The 14,917-nt window shown below is 40.6% G+C and overlaps 1 protein-coding gene across 1 annotated transcript; it reads right to left on the bottom strand.

Annotated features, from left to right (window-relative positions):
- Window positions 1–615: 615 nt before the first annotated feature.
- Window positions 616–14,917, bottom strand: LY96 (lymphocyte antigen 96). Its single transcript, XM_019725829.3, has 5 exons — window positions 13,978–14,917; window positions 10,395–10,484; window positions 5,920–6,048; window positions 1,484–1,536; window positions 616–744 (listed from the first exon to the last, which is right to left on the bottom strand). Exons 1-5 carry the CDS (start codon window positions 14,087–14,089, stop codon window positions 646–648), a joined length of 483 nt encoding a protein of 160 aa, XP_019581388.1. The 5' UTR covers window positions 14,090–14,917; the 3' UTR covers window positions 616–645.

Below are 14,917 nucleotides of genomic sequence, written 5' to 3' on the forward strand. Positions count from 1 at the left end.
TTTTGAAAGTGGTATTGAAACTGCCTTTGTGGAGAATACTTTACCTGAAGCACCTGCCCAGGTGCAGAAAGCTCAGTCAGGACAGTGGAGTGGTCCGGGTAAGCAATGCGGGTAACCTGCCCCAGAGGAGAGGCAGGAAATGGAGAAAGGTCAAGCAGTTCTAGAGCTTTCATTACCTGTGTGTTACGGGCTGAATTGTGCCCCAGCCCACCACCCCAAATTCATATGCTGAAGCCCTAACTTCTAGTACCTCAGAATGTGACTGGCTTTGGAGAGAGCGTCTTTAAAGAGGTGACTAAGATAAAATGAGCTCCAGTGGGTGGGCCCTAATGCAATACGTCATCCGTCCGTATAGGAAGAGGAGATGAGGACACACAGAGGGAGACCACGTGAAGACACAGGGAGAAGAAGGTTATCTACAAACTAAAGAGAGAGGCCTCAGAAGGAACTAAATCTACCAGCACTTTGATCTCCAATTTCCAGCCTCCCGAACTGTGAGAAAATAAATTTCTGTTGTTTAGGCCACCCACTACATGGTATTTGTTATGGCAGCCATAGGAAACCAGTACACTGTGCAAAAAAAAAAAAAAAAAAAATTAAGGGAAGAATAAAACCTTTGAAAAATAAAAATATATTAGATTTATTCTAATTGAAATTAGGGTGGTGTATGAGGGTAAAATTCAAACAAAAGAGCATTTCTTCAGTATTCCCAGTGACGGCTTCTACAACACATCTGTACAGCCCCTAAAATGAAGAATAAGAAATACAAGTAATATAAAATATTAGATGCTTCTATTTTGAAAGATTTTTACAAGAAGTTTTTCTTACTAAGAGGAAGTCATTTAAATTGGACTGGTTCTCATTTTCTCAGTTTTCTAATGAGATGAAATTGTGTATGCCTTTGAAGTCAGCAAACAGAAGACCCACTTATTTCCCAATGATGAAAGGATGTCTTTCAACAATTTTTTTAAACTAGCCTGTGAGATTTTCAAACATCAGATGTCCCTTGTAAACAAAATCAGTAAAGAATATACGTTGTTAAAGTTTGTTTTGAAATAGTCACCCAAAAATGAAATGTGTGCAAAATTTCATTGCCAGGCGTCTAATGCAAGCATCTAACATTCCGGCGTTATTGTTCATGGAGGCAATTACAGAGTTCCACACAGGGGTCGTGCAGCGCTTTCACCTACACGTCATTCAGTATGTCAGCAACAAGTGTCTGTATTACCTTCAGCCATGTATGTTACTGGGAAAATACGAAGTGAAAAAGAGCTTCCTTTTGTGTAACGTTTTTATACTTCCATATTCTTCAGAAGGAAGAAGTGGCCAAATATTCAAAACCAAGTAAAACTTGAAAAAGGAATCTTGAACATGTGAATTCTGAGTCACAATTTTTAGAAGTTGTGAATTGCTTGCTTCAGATTCTTAACACATCTGTTACTGCAAAAGGTTAAGAAAGTACATAAGGACTCTTGAACAATACCTTAGAGAACAATATTCCCTTGAAGGAGAATGGTATGCTTGTATTCACAGTCTCTGCAAACAAAACACAGAAAGGTATTGGTCATCCCTGGGTGATTTTTTTTTTTTTTTTTTTTTTTTTTTTTTTGGTAGTTTGGCCTGCACCTTTTACACTTTTATTACTGGCAGCAGTCGTCCCAAGCAAACTTGGAGAGAAATAATAAGTCTTATACTGGATACGATTCTCCTGTGGCTTGTCTACCATCCCAACCCTCTCTCAGTGCCAGCCTGTAGCTCATCTCTTAGAGGCTGCAAACTTTAAGTCCCACTGGTCTCAATGATGAATGGTGTTAATATGCTTCATTTGAAGTTATATATGTGCATATTTAATATCCTTTAGTAGGTTATAATAGAGAAGTCTCTTCCTGAAGGTGGAAGGGAGATTGGGGAGGCAGACAGGACCCCAAAGCTCCACCACAAGAAACCTAAGTATTTAGTTACTGTTGAAATGCACAGCCATGAGCCTGGCTCTGCAGAGCCTGTGGGTCAGTGAGGACGGCAGGAAAAAACCACACTCCACTGACCTACTCAGAAACAACAGAGGAGTGAACTTAACCAGGTTAAGGATAGAAAGACAGAAATGTTTTGAATCTCTAACAAAAATAATAGTGACCGTAAATCTCTTTTTAAGTACGCAGCCAAATGCAAAACTGTAATGGTGATTGTTCTCAGAACTGGCTAAAGACAATCCTTAATAGCAAAGGAATAGGTTATGGCTGCATAAGATCGGGTCTTATATTAATTTTTGCTCCAAAAGACGCATGAGAGCTGATTGTCCGGTTAGGTCTTATTTTCGGGGAGACACGGTATATGCCATCTAGTCTCAGACACAAGCATTTATTTGCTTTTGTTTGCATCCTTATTAAGGATGCTAATACACTGAGATGTTGGTTCTTGAGCTTAGTAAAGTGATCCTGTCCTCATGACCTGATGATCTTTCATTCAAGGCAAACCCAGTTCAAATTTAATAGTTCAACAAGTATTTACTGAAAGCCTACTGTGTAGCAGGGGCTGGAGAAATGACGATTAGTACACACTGTCCTTTCCCTCAAAGACTGAGAGTCCACTGGGGATAGAGACAGTGCAAAACTGTGACATGCCATGAAAAGGTGCAGAAAGGATAAAGGCGGTACCTCCTTTTTGATAAGAGTGATGTGCCAGAACTGCTTGGATTTTGAAACCCAGCTCCTCTCCTTACTCAGTGGGCGACCTGGGGCAAGTCACTTCACTTCTCTGTGCCTCCGTGAAATGACCGTGGATCAAAGCGCCTACCTTAGAGGATCATTACGAGGGCTATCCGAGCTAATCCATGTAAGTGTCAGAACACCACGTGGACATGGTACCCATTAAATATTAACAACATTAAAGCATCACTTGTTATAAGATGAAATGTTCCGCCTCCTTTCTAGACCCCCTTCCCATGGCATCTTGTAAATAATAATGATAATGTTATTATTATGTTGTCATTGATACTATTATTATTATCATGACAGTTGAACTGCCATAAAGGATAGGAAGGAGGGAGAGGGGACATTCCAGGTGGCAGGGAAATGAGGAACGAAGGCAGAACCGTGAAAATCGGTATGGCTAATGCATATACCTGCACGAGGCTCCGTGTCACTGAAGCAAAGAAGCAAGAGTGCTTCTTAGTAAATCCCAGGAAGTAAGTGTGAATGGGCTCAGGTTCTGCATTTAAGACAACAGGGGTGACAGAAAACCATCCGAGAGTGTGAAATGGTCTGATTTGTTTAGAGACATGAGTCACATGACGGTGAGGAGGATGGATTTAAGGGGACGCTCAGAGTCAGGGAGACCAGTTAGAGTCCAGGGGGCCGTGATGGTGGTGAAGAGAAGAGGAGGTACGTTGTACCCACGATATCATCTCTTGTGATGGTCTCGCTCCTTCACCTGCTGCCTTCCTGAGAGCACTCATCACACACTAAAACCTTATTTCATTATCTTTATCCTATTTCATGACTTAGTTCTGATCTTGTTTCCTCCATGCATCTACAAGCTCCATGAGGACACGGCTCGTACCACTTCTGAATTGCCAGCTCCTAGTACCTGATGCCTGCAGACCTGACTCCAGGGCCAGGTACAGAATTCACAAGGCCCAGTGCAAAATGAAAACGGGTGCCCCTTGTTTAAAAAGCCAGGGAGACATCCCGTGAAAGGTACTAAATGATAAAGCTTTTCCTTCTTTCCCCCATCTTTTCCACCATCTCTTTCTCTCTAGCCTGCCTACATTTTTTATTTGCTATTTAATATCATTCAAACTAAAATGACATTTTACGTTATTAACATGAATTTTACCATTCATCTTTACACTGCACAAGGCCAGCTTTAAATGCCAATATCAGAGCAGAACCACGGAAATTACACAATTTGTGTTTTGTGGTGGGAGGTGGGCAGGACTTGAGAATTGAGAATAAGAAACCAAGAGCAGCTCCTAGATTTCTATCTGGGGAGACTGACCAAATGCTCACCTATCCGGTGGGAAGGAGGAGCACGAACCCCTCTGCAGGGTGAGCCTCTTTCTCAATTGTCTTGTCTCTCTTGAAAAGTTCGTATCTTGGTCTTATCTCCCATTCTATTCTTATAGGAAGTGAGCTTGAAGCCTCTACCCACATAGAAAAAGCCAAGTGAGAACCAAGGCAGGGCCAGAGAAAAGGGAGACAGAACCTCTGCTTCGGCCCTTCTCTACTCTTCCCATGCATCTCACGGGTGGTCCAGTGCCGTTGTCCCGGCCACCGTGCAGGATGCAGGACCCAAGCCTTGCAGGGCGCTATGGTTTGAATTGTGTCCCCCAAAAGATGTTGAAGTCCCACCCCGTGTGCCTGTGCATGTGGCCTTACAATAGTACCTCGGTTTTCGAACGTCTCCGTGGACGAACATTTCGGTTTAGGAAAGCCATATATATTATGGACCTATGGTATCATTAGATAGTAAAATTCATGCTAAGTTGCTGTTTTAGGGGTTGATTTTAAAGGTCTGGAACGGATTAATCCATTTTGCATTACTCTCTATGGGGAAACCGCACCTCGGTTACGTTACTCTCATTCCATTAATTGCCTACTCTTATTTTCCATTTTTGGTCCCATCTACATCTAATTTATGCTACGTTGTTAAATTTAATGTATACTTGTAAATCTTTTTTTAAACAAGTAAGGGCACAAGTTAATGGTAAATAATTACATGGGAAAACATTCAACTGCAATAAAAAAAGTTAATAAAACAATTAAGTATAAGGTTTTTTCCCTAATAGAGTTTTTATTTAAAAAAACTTTTTTAAAAAATGATAATACCCAATGTTAACAAGACAGAGATTAAATTGCAATACTTAAACATTGCTGGTAGTACACTGTATAAATTGGTACAATCCTTTAGAAAAGAATTTGGCCTCATGTAAGCAAACCCACAAAGAATATTAAAACCATTTAAGCTTAGAAATCTCCCTGGAAGTTGTCCATAACTTCTCCTTCCAAACATGGGAATGTCCAAATCTAAAACATGAGAAAAACTATATAGAGAAACATATTTATTATAATATTATTTATGATGGTACAAATATGAGAAGGGCACTAAATGTCCAATAGGAAAACGGTTAAGTAAACTAGAGTGTACTCACTAAGGGAAATGTTTCACTGTGAAATGTTTGTACTCTGATGTGTGAACTACATGGGTGTGGTTATCTAGTCAAAGAATCAAATACATTTTTTTTTAAATGTAGTAAGGTAAAAAAAAACATGTAGTAAGGTATACTTACAACTATATTAACAACATGCGTAGATTAAAAGATGAGAAGGAACTACTCCAAAATGACTTTAGAAATACGATTCTTTGACTTCTTTATTGTTTATATTTTCCATTTTTGATAATGTGATAGTATGATATTTATAGTCTTTTAAACCATAAAATACTATTAATAGTTTAAAAATTATCAAGGAAAAATTCATGAGTTTGCAATAAGTGATCTTCAGATCTTAAACTCTGAAATTTTATGATTCTGTGAATAATTCCGGGGTGGAAAAAAGGGTGGGACCGGAAGACTTTGAAGAAACTAATGTAGCTTCAGAGAAAAATCTAGTGAGTTTCTATGAGCAATAATAAACGTAATGTTTAGAAAAAGAGATCCATAACCAAGCGTAAATGGGCAGTATTAATCTGAACAAGGTGAAAATTGTAATATCCCTTCAAACACATTCAAGTAAACATCACCTTAATAATAACTCAGTAACATAATTGTAAAATGTTTACGCTGCTAACAGTAAAAAACTTTGAATGGAAATAAAGAATTATTATCGGAAAAGGAACTTCACATTTTCAGTGCATTTCATTTTCATGACATTCATAAAGTCTGAGATTCTATTCTGAGAGCACTGTAAATTGAATGCTTACCTCCTTTCAGAGCTCTGCAAAAAGAATAATAGGCATCAGATCCCCGGCAAATAAATTCCTTGCGCATTGGAAAATTCAAGGAGTTAAAAGATACATATAGATTGAAATATAAATCTTTTATGTCTCTTCCTTAAAAAGAAAAAAAATCCCATTAGTCCTCAAATAAGATATTATTTTATAAATAATAATTAACATTTATTATATACTTAAAATATGCTCTGTGCTTTTCCGACATTATTTCATTCCGTCCTCACGACTATCTATTGTGTGGATGTTGTGGTCCTTGTTTTGCAGATGAAACAACTGAAGTTCTGAGAGGATAACTGGTAGATTGTAATCATACAGAACATTCCACAGCAAGAATTATCTGTGCTATGCCTAAAAATAGAGGAACCTGTTTTTTGGGAAAACTATCAAATGAAAATACAAAATCTTCTGTTCTAGTTAAAATTCTTCTAGGAAGTTCAAAGAAAGGAAAGGGAGTGGCGATACTCAATTCACGCCCCCTCTTTAGTCGTTTTGATGACAGATTTCTTGGAGAACAAAACTCAACCTTTTGATTAAAAAGTAGATGCATGAGCTATTTATTATTTCCTCATGACCTCCCTATTACCGATTAACATGGGAAAATGCAGTAAACAATGCATTTTGCTCAACTCTTCTACGTTCTTCAGTTGGTCCAACTGGAAAAGATGTACAATCCTTTTCATAAGGAAAATAAATTATAGTAACCGCTACTTCCCTGAAAATATTTGCCTAATAAGGTCCCCAGGACTCATTGCAGCCATAAGCAGAGGAAAACTTTCCTGTCTTTAAATTGAACTGGACTGTGCTTAACAGCGCTGCCAGCCCCTTCCTCCAAACTCTCTCCTGCATTTGGCATTGGTGCTTTCTGTCTCTTCTGGTCGACCTCCAACCTCTCCGACTTACTCCTCTCATTCTAGTTCGTGGACTCCTCCTTCTGAGGGCTCTAGCCTCGGTTTTCCTCAATATTTACTCTGTACATGCTCCCTGGCTTTATGAATTATCGCAGGGTGATGATTCCCAGGTCATCGTCATCGTTAGTGTCAGCCGTTCTCCTGAGCACCGGCCTCACGTATGCATTCAGCATCACTATTCAAATGTTGCTTGTCACCTCAGCCAACAGATCCAAAAATGTATTTCCTCATGGACATCTCCAAATCTGTACTAGAATTCCCCATCCCAGTAAATCTTACTGGCCTCCTTCTCCTCCCCATTATCACGGGCTTAAGGCAGGCCCTCCATACCCTGAGCCTAACGTACCACCAAACTTCCTAATTTGTCTCCACTCCCTCACTATCAGGGTAAAATACAGAGGAGAACATCGCAGGGGTCTGCTTCTCAGTGGTCCACGGCCCACTCCATGGACTTTGGCTTGGACCTCTCCGAAAGCAGGGATGTGTGCAGAAGGTGAAGAGCTGTTTTCACGAGCAAGTCCTTGAGAAAAGGCCCGGGGCCGTCCTGCTGTGGGTCCAATGACCGTGCAGGACAAGGGACCTTCTTCCATTTTCGCATGGAACACAGCACAGCGTGTTCCCATGAAAGGAAGTCCCATCGTGGCCTCTCAGCTATTTAACATCTTGAGACGCTTCTTGCCCTGGGACGTCACTGTGGTCACGTGGGCACCTGAACCACCGTCAACGGGAGGTGCCACTTGCGTGACTCAGCAGGCCCGTGTGTTAACGTGGATATTGGAATGAGAGACAGAAACCTGGTGGCTGTCATGTGGTGACAAAGGAGACTGGCTTTAAGCTCACCTAAGACAACTCCAGAAACTACCAGAAATAATTTTGAGGGAGGCTTATGGTCCAGCTTTATCTGTCAATCAGCTAATGGTACACAAATAATTTACTAGCAAGGCCGTAAAGTCTCAAAACAAATATTTTCCATTCCCAACCTCTTTTTGGTTCAAGGTTGTACTTTTAGCTCTTACTGAATATAAGCATAGATAGCACACCCTAAAAACAAGGTTGATTTCTATAATTTGACCCCACACTTTACACAGATGTTCTAGTATAGTCTCAGGAAACTCGGGTCCTAATTGCACAGCGCTATAAAAAATAAGATTGAATAATTCTTTTGTTACTGCATTAACATAATGGTCTAGAAATGTCATATTTAGTGAATGATTAAAGTATTTGTGGTAGCCATGGAAGTACGCTACTCAAACCTCCTTCCAAAGCACCTCCTGGGAGCAAGGTGGTTGGCAGACAGCTTCCAGCAGCTGCCCCTGCGGGCTCTCCACCTCAGCCCACATCCAGGAACTAGACTCTCACAGGTCACTTCTCTAATCACTGAGCCCAGCAAGGACACTAGAGCCAGCCACGTCCTGCCTGTCATGGGACACCTGTGACAGCCAATCTTTGCTCTAGGGCTCCCCACTGACCAACTGAGAGGACCTCACGGGTGCATTTTGCGCTGATGACCATCTCACCAAATTGTCATTCTTTCCTTCCCTCATGGAATTCGTCTTGTCTAGAGAAACTTTTAAAACTTGTTGACCCTGTCTCTAGATAGGTGGTATAAGTGCATTATACCCTAGGATTCGTACAAACGCAAACACACATACACACCTATGACAAAAAAATAACAACACAATAACTCTCACTTTTACCAACTATTCTGCACTAATTTTTTTTTTTCATTCTGTTCTACTTATCAGATCTGTACCTCAGTCTGAATCCTCAGCTTGCCTGCTCTGGCATCCTCTTCCCTTTACTGTTCATAAACATTTCCCTTGATCAAATCTCTTGTATGTCTAATTCCTTCTCGGTATCTGCTTTTCTGAGAACCCTGAGTGATACCACTTTGTATAATATTATTATGACTTGGGCCTGACGGTACACAACTTGCTTCCTGTTTGTAAAGGCAAGGGGTTTGCTTGAAAAGCAAGTCATTTGTTATGTAAATAAACACTTCTGCCAAATATCTAGGAGTAAAGCACAGCACACAGACCAGAAAACAAAACCTGAGAAAAGAGGAAGAAACTGTAGAGCCTTAGCCAGGCAAATTTTTAGAAAAAAAGTTATTTGTTTCACGCTTGGCCACAAAAGTGGAGTGAACAGGGTTAATTGTTCTTTCCTACGTGCTACCACTAAGCCTTGCTGCTATCATTTCACTTATTGTACCATATTATCTACAGGTCTGTCCCTCCTATTGCACTGAGAGATTCTTGAAGGTCAAGAGATCGTCTTATTTATCAATGAATTCACAGTACCTGTCACAACACTTGAAATATACTATGCATGTACTAAGCATTTTTTAATGAATAAATGAATGCAGAAACAAAGCGTCAAAATACAGGTTGAACAATGAAACTCAGGAACATTAAGACATGAGTTTATTGTCTATTATGTCTGGGTTCTCAGCTACCGTTTTTCTTATAAACTGGAGAACCAAAATCAGGGGGAAAACCTTTATTCAAGCTTATGTGTGTGAAAGTACTTTGTAAAGTATAAGCTACAAATATAAACTAGGATGTAATGAAGATGGTGATGACAATACCACAATAATGATAACGAGGATAATTAGAATTGAGATCCTATGGCCTGTGATCCTATGGCCTACACAAAACAGAGAAGACTGGTAAGAGAGGATAAAAGCTTTATGTATTTTCACAAACACTCAGATCCAGCCTTGTGCTATCACCATCACCCAATTTCGTTTTTACTAAGCTGATGACAAGTAAAATCATAGAGAAGAAAACTAAGACAAAACATAAAATAAAAAACATTGTCTTCTTTCATCAGATTATCGTCATTTTTATTTTTTTAGAAAGGTCATCTTCAGGAAAAAAATCCGGGCTTGCTCCTACACAGATCTTTAACTAATGGAAACCCAACTTGACTTATCAGTTAAATAGCTAATGATTGACAAAGAATATACCTATTGGATTGTTAAAAGTCTCAAGTAATTTCCATTTTTACCCCCAAGCCATTATGACATCCCCTCCCCCTGAGTAAGAGTCTAGTGACTTGCTTGTAACACTTAGATACAGCAAAGTTGGTAGAGTGACACTTCCATGGTTAGCCTACGTACGACTGTGATTTGCATCTTGTTAGCTGACTGTCCCCCTTGCTGGCTTTGACGAAGCAAGAAGCCATGTTGAAAGGCCTACCATGCAAGGAACGGAGAACCGCCTGACAGGAACTGAACACTGTTAACAATCACATGTGAATTAAAGTGGATCCCTAGTTGAGCCTTCAGAAGAGATCCCCGTCCTGGCAGATACCTGGAGTGTCACCTTGTAGCAGGCACAGGTGAGCCATGCCCAGACTCCTGACACACACAGACTATGAGATAATAAATATATACTGTTTTGAGATAGTAAGGCTGTGGTAATGTGTTACAGAACAATAGAAAACAAACACATGTATGTTTGGAGCACAATCATTTATCACTGATATTTCTTGAACCCTCTTAACTGATCTAAAACAAAAAAACTTTGGACTTACTTGGAATGTACGAAATATGCAAATTTCCGCGGCTTCCCTTCATTTCTACACAGGGGGTAACATTTATTGAAATAGGGAGTTTCATGTTATCTAAATGGAATAGAGATAATGTCAATAAATTATTAGAAATCATTTCCAATAAGTAAAGTATTCTGATATTCAGCCCCCAAAAGATGCCTTTAGCATTAACATTGCATACTGAGAAAAATTAAGGGTGGTTAAAATATCTCCCTCCCCAGAGGAATGATGTCAGCAAGATGGCTGAGTCGGAAGTCAAGACCCTTCTTCCCTCCATAAACACACAAATTCAGCAGCAATTCATGGACAAATTGCCTTTAGGGAAATCAGAAACTAATTGAAAAGTTCTTGTATCCCAGGAGAACTCGAATCCAGACTCATGAAGTTGATAGGGAGACTCAGGACACTCTCTCAACAGAGACCCGGCAAAATCAGGAAAAATTCCCCTAGCCTCCAGCTTCACTCAGGAGAGAAGAGGTTGGTTCATGCACCCAGACCCCCAAATTTTCCAAGGGGGATCCCCAAAGGACTGAAGAAATAGAAAGTTTGAACAGACCTATCACTAGTATGGAGATTGAAAAAGTGATCAAAAATTTCCCAACAAAAAATATCCCAGGACCAGATTCCTTCACAGGTGAATTCTACCAAACATTTAAATAAGAATTAACACCAACTCTTCTCAAATTCTTTCCAAAAACTGAAGAGGAGGAAACACTTCCAAACCCATTTCATTAGCCCAGCATTACCTTGCCACCAAAGCCAGACAAAGACAGAACCAGAAAAGAAAACTGCAGGCCAATATCCCTGATAAATATAGATGCAAAAATCCTCAACAAAATACTAGCAAGATGAATTCAACAACACATTAAAATAATTATACACCATGACGGAGTGGGATTTTTCCTTCAGATACAAGGATAGTTCAACATATGAAAATCAATTAATGGGCATTAGTAACATGAAGGATAAAAAAAAAAAATCACACCATCATCTCAACAGATGTAGAAAAAGTGTTTGATAAAATTCAACACCGTTTTGTGACAAAAACAAGCCAGTCACATAAGGACAAATACTGCATGATTCCCCTTATGTGAGGTGTCTAAAATAGTCAAATTCATAGAACCAGAGTAGAATGGTGGCTGCCAGGGGCTGGGGGAAGGGAAATGTGGAGTTTTCATCAATGGGCATAAAGTTTCAGTCAAGCAAGATGAATGAACTCTAGAGATCTGCTGCATGGCCTTGCGCCTATCGTCAACAAATGTATTATACACGTAGAAATTTAAGCGGGTAGATCTCATATAAGGGGTTCTTGCCCCAGCAAAGTAAAATAGAAAATGTATGAATATAAAAAGGAAATCTCCCCCTAATGTAAATAGATGAGTGTTTTAATGTCCTTACATTGTCACAGTGGGGGCTGAAGGTACTAAATTACTTTAAACTGTGTGTGTGGGGGGGGAACGCCCCGAAATATATTTTTATAAAATTACTTGCCCCATTTTGGGACTTTTAAATTTATTCTTTTCTCTATTTTTCTAGTTCTATTGAGAAATAATTGACATACGTTACTATAAGTTTAAGGGGTACAGCATGATGGTTTGATTTACGTATGCTCGTATGTTATAAAATGATTACCACAATATGTCCAGCTAATAGCCATATGTGGTCATGGATATTAGCTGAACCTATTGCTGTGAGATATTAGCTGAACCTGTTGTGAGATATATATACTAGGTTGTTTAGGGATGACACAGAGAAAAGGCCATTGGAAGATATGAAGTCACAGCGAGCCAAGGAGAGAGGCCTCCGAAGGAAACCGAACCTGCTGATCCTTGATCTTGGACTTCCAGCCTCCAGAACTGTGAGAAGTACGTTTCTGTTGTCTACGCTGCCCAGTCTGTAGTGTTTTGCTATGGCAGCGCTAGCAGGCTAATACACCGTACACCCAGTAGCCTGGCCAAATAGAAGTCATTCGCACAGAGAGGACTGAATCAGAGGTGGTTGTTGTCATCAATACCCTCACGACACTACCGAGAGGAATCAGTGTTTCCTGCGCAGGTGTTTTTTCCGCGCGGATTCCCTAAGGTGGAGAAGGGAGTGGCGGCAGGTAGAGCTGCGCTGTAGTCCTGACAGCAGGTGGGCAGCAAGGAAGGACCACTGGATTTCTCAGCATTAGAGAGAAAGAGGCAAGATTGTCCCTCAAAAATCAAATCAAGAGACAAATCAAATTATTGTTACTAAGAGGTTAAACGCTAATAATAACACAAAGCGTTGCATAGCTGAAGGCCATCTGAAACCCAGCACAGAGAAGACATGTGGGGCAGAAGGGCCAAAGGAAAGGAGAGAAGTGGGGGCCGAGTGGACTGGGGAGCCTTCCTGGAAGGGAGCAGTGGACAGTGATTTTGTAGGATGGAGACATTTCAGAGGTAAGCTGAGAGGGAATTCAGCACAATCCACATATGTGAAAAAAAGCCACGAGTGTGAGATTGGCAATTACTCTAATTCTGCAGAAGTAACTTTCTATTTGCATTTGCCGGAGTGTGTTTCTCAGGACAGTCAACACACACTCAAAACCTAAAATGCAATAAAATTGAAAATCTGGGGACTTAAATAGGTTTCTTCGTTGCAGAACTCAGAACTCAAAAGTACATTTGTAAATTCCCCCCAAATGCGTAGACCGTACATCCCTTTCCCCAAAAGAATCTCAAAGAACTAATATTTTGGGAAGCGTCCCTTTAAACCTTGCTGATACCACCAGTGGGCAGAAAAGGCCAGCCAACCCAAGGTGAGCAACGCAGTGGGAAGTACCAAACCCAAACAAACTAAAACAGTGGTCAAGCCCTGAAACTGTGCTTGGGGGGGGAGGGGAAGTGGTGGAGTAGGGGTGGGTGAGGGGGACAGTGATACAACCAGTTAATAGTGTCATTAGGCTGATTTAAAAAAAAAAAAAGTACTCAGGACTGTTTCTATGCAACTCTATATTGAAAATGTTATGTCATCCCAAAGCTCATAAAATAGATTCTAAAATCACTTTCATTTTACAGATTAAAAAAAACTGGAGTACAAGGAAGCTAAGTAAGTATTTTGCTCAAGGTCACACAGCTGTAAGGGGTAGAACCAGGCTTATATTCAATTAGGGAGAGGAAGCCTGGAACACAGAAAGAGCACCCATTATACGCCAACACTGTGCTGGAAAAACAAAACAAAAGTAGTTTGGAGCACTCATCAATTCCAGGGGGCAGCGAGGATTGTTCCTCCATGTCAAGAAGTAGCAAAAAAGCTCAGAAGCAGACAGTTCCGCTGAAACTGGGCACAAGGCAGAGATAGCTGAGCGTAGGGAACAACAGAGGGCCTTGCAGGTCAAGTACAAAACGGTTTTAGAGCCTAGTTAGGTCTGTGAAGACTCAAAAAAATCCACACAGGGGTGTCCAGCCATCCGTTTTGCTGCCTGCCGGCAGCTGCCGCAGCAAGTAGTCATTTCCCACGTCCCAGCGACAGCAGAGTAAGGTTCCTGTGAAAAATCCCCCTCAAAATAGCTGAAGCTAAGACTTGCTGCGGTTTTACTTACCACAGTAGGTATACCACAGACTCACATCAGAGGAGTTGCAGACCCAGTGTTGCTCCCCGGGGTCAGTAAATATGGAAGAAAACAGAGTGGAAAACAGCATAAACGGGAACATGATTTACTATCTCCAAATCTCAAAAAAAAATATGCAAGGACAGTCAGTAACTAAATCATCAGACTTCCTTTTCAGTAAGTAGAAAAGATTGAACTGAGTCATCAGTCACATGATTTCTAAGTTCCGATCCAACTGTTTCCCCTTTTGGGTGTATTTATGTGTGTGTATATGTGTGTGTATGTGTGATATTTGAGCACTTCCTGCAAGAGGGAAAAAAAAAAAATGATTTCAAAGGCACTCTTTTCCAACGCTTGGTGCACATGAGAGGCCAGGAGCTTTAAAAAGGAAACAAGGGATTTCCCAGTCAGCAGTAACAAAACCAGCGTGTAGGTCTGTTTCAGAATCCCACCAGACTGGCACCGCTTTTCCATCTGCATTGCTGTTCTCTCTCACAGGCTCTTTCCACAGTTTCTCATGGCCCGGAGAGCTGGATGGTATGCAAACCACAGGTTCAGCCATGGGGCAGAGCCGGGCTGGATGACACCCCAGACATGGGACGTTAATTGTGGTTCTGCATTGTGGGCAGGGACCCACGAGGCTTGAAAATGCACCTACTCAAGCGAACTACAGCCCCAGGAAATATTTTGAAACTTAATAATAAAATGGTCGCAGCTTTGTGTGTGACATGTATTTCATTTCAAAACTCTTCACTCCCGTTCTAGTAAAAAAAGTAACAGCGAATCCTTTAGATGCTTTGTTACTTGAAATTCTTTATAGGATGTAGTTTGGGATTAATAGCCAAAAAGGGCTTGGAATTGGGGCCTCAAAATCTGTTAAGTTTACAGGAAAATAATCACATGTTGGTAAAAGGTTTCACTAAAGATATGT

This window comes from Rhinolophus sinicus, chromosome 7, assembly GCF_057876585.1.
Source record: "Rhinolophus sinicus isolate RSI-liver-muscle chromosome 7, RSI-T2T, whole genome shotgun sequence".
In the NCBI taxonomy this organism is placed as follows: Eukaryota; Metazoa; Chordata; class Mammalia; order Chiroptera; family Rhinolophidae; genus Rhinolophus; species Rhinolophus sinicus.

What these genes read in the sequence shown, in the direction of transcription:
- LY96 (XM_019725829.3), bottom strand. Translation starts at nt 14,089, where the DNA reads ATGTTCCCGTTTATGCTGTTTTCCACTCTGTTTTCTTCCATATTTACT. An exon ending in GCATATTTCGTACATTCCAA is followed by an intron (nt 6,049 to 10,394) that starts GTAAGTCCAAAG and finishes TTTCTTTTTAAG; the next exon opens with GAAGAGACATAAAAGATTTA. An exon ending in TTGCAGAGCTCTGAAAGGAG is followed by an intron (nt 1,537 to 5,919) that starts GTAAGCATTCAA and finishes TTTTGTTTGCAG; the next exon opens with AGACTGTGAATACAAGCATA.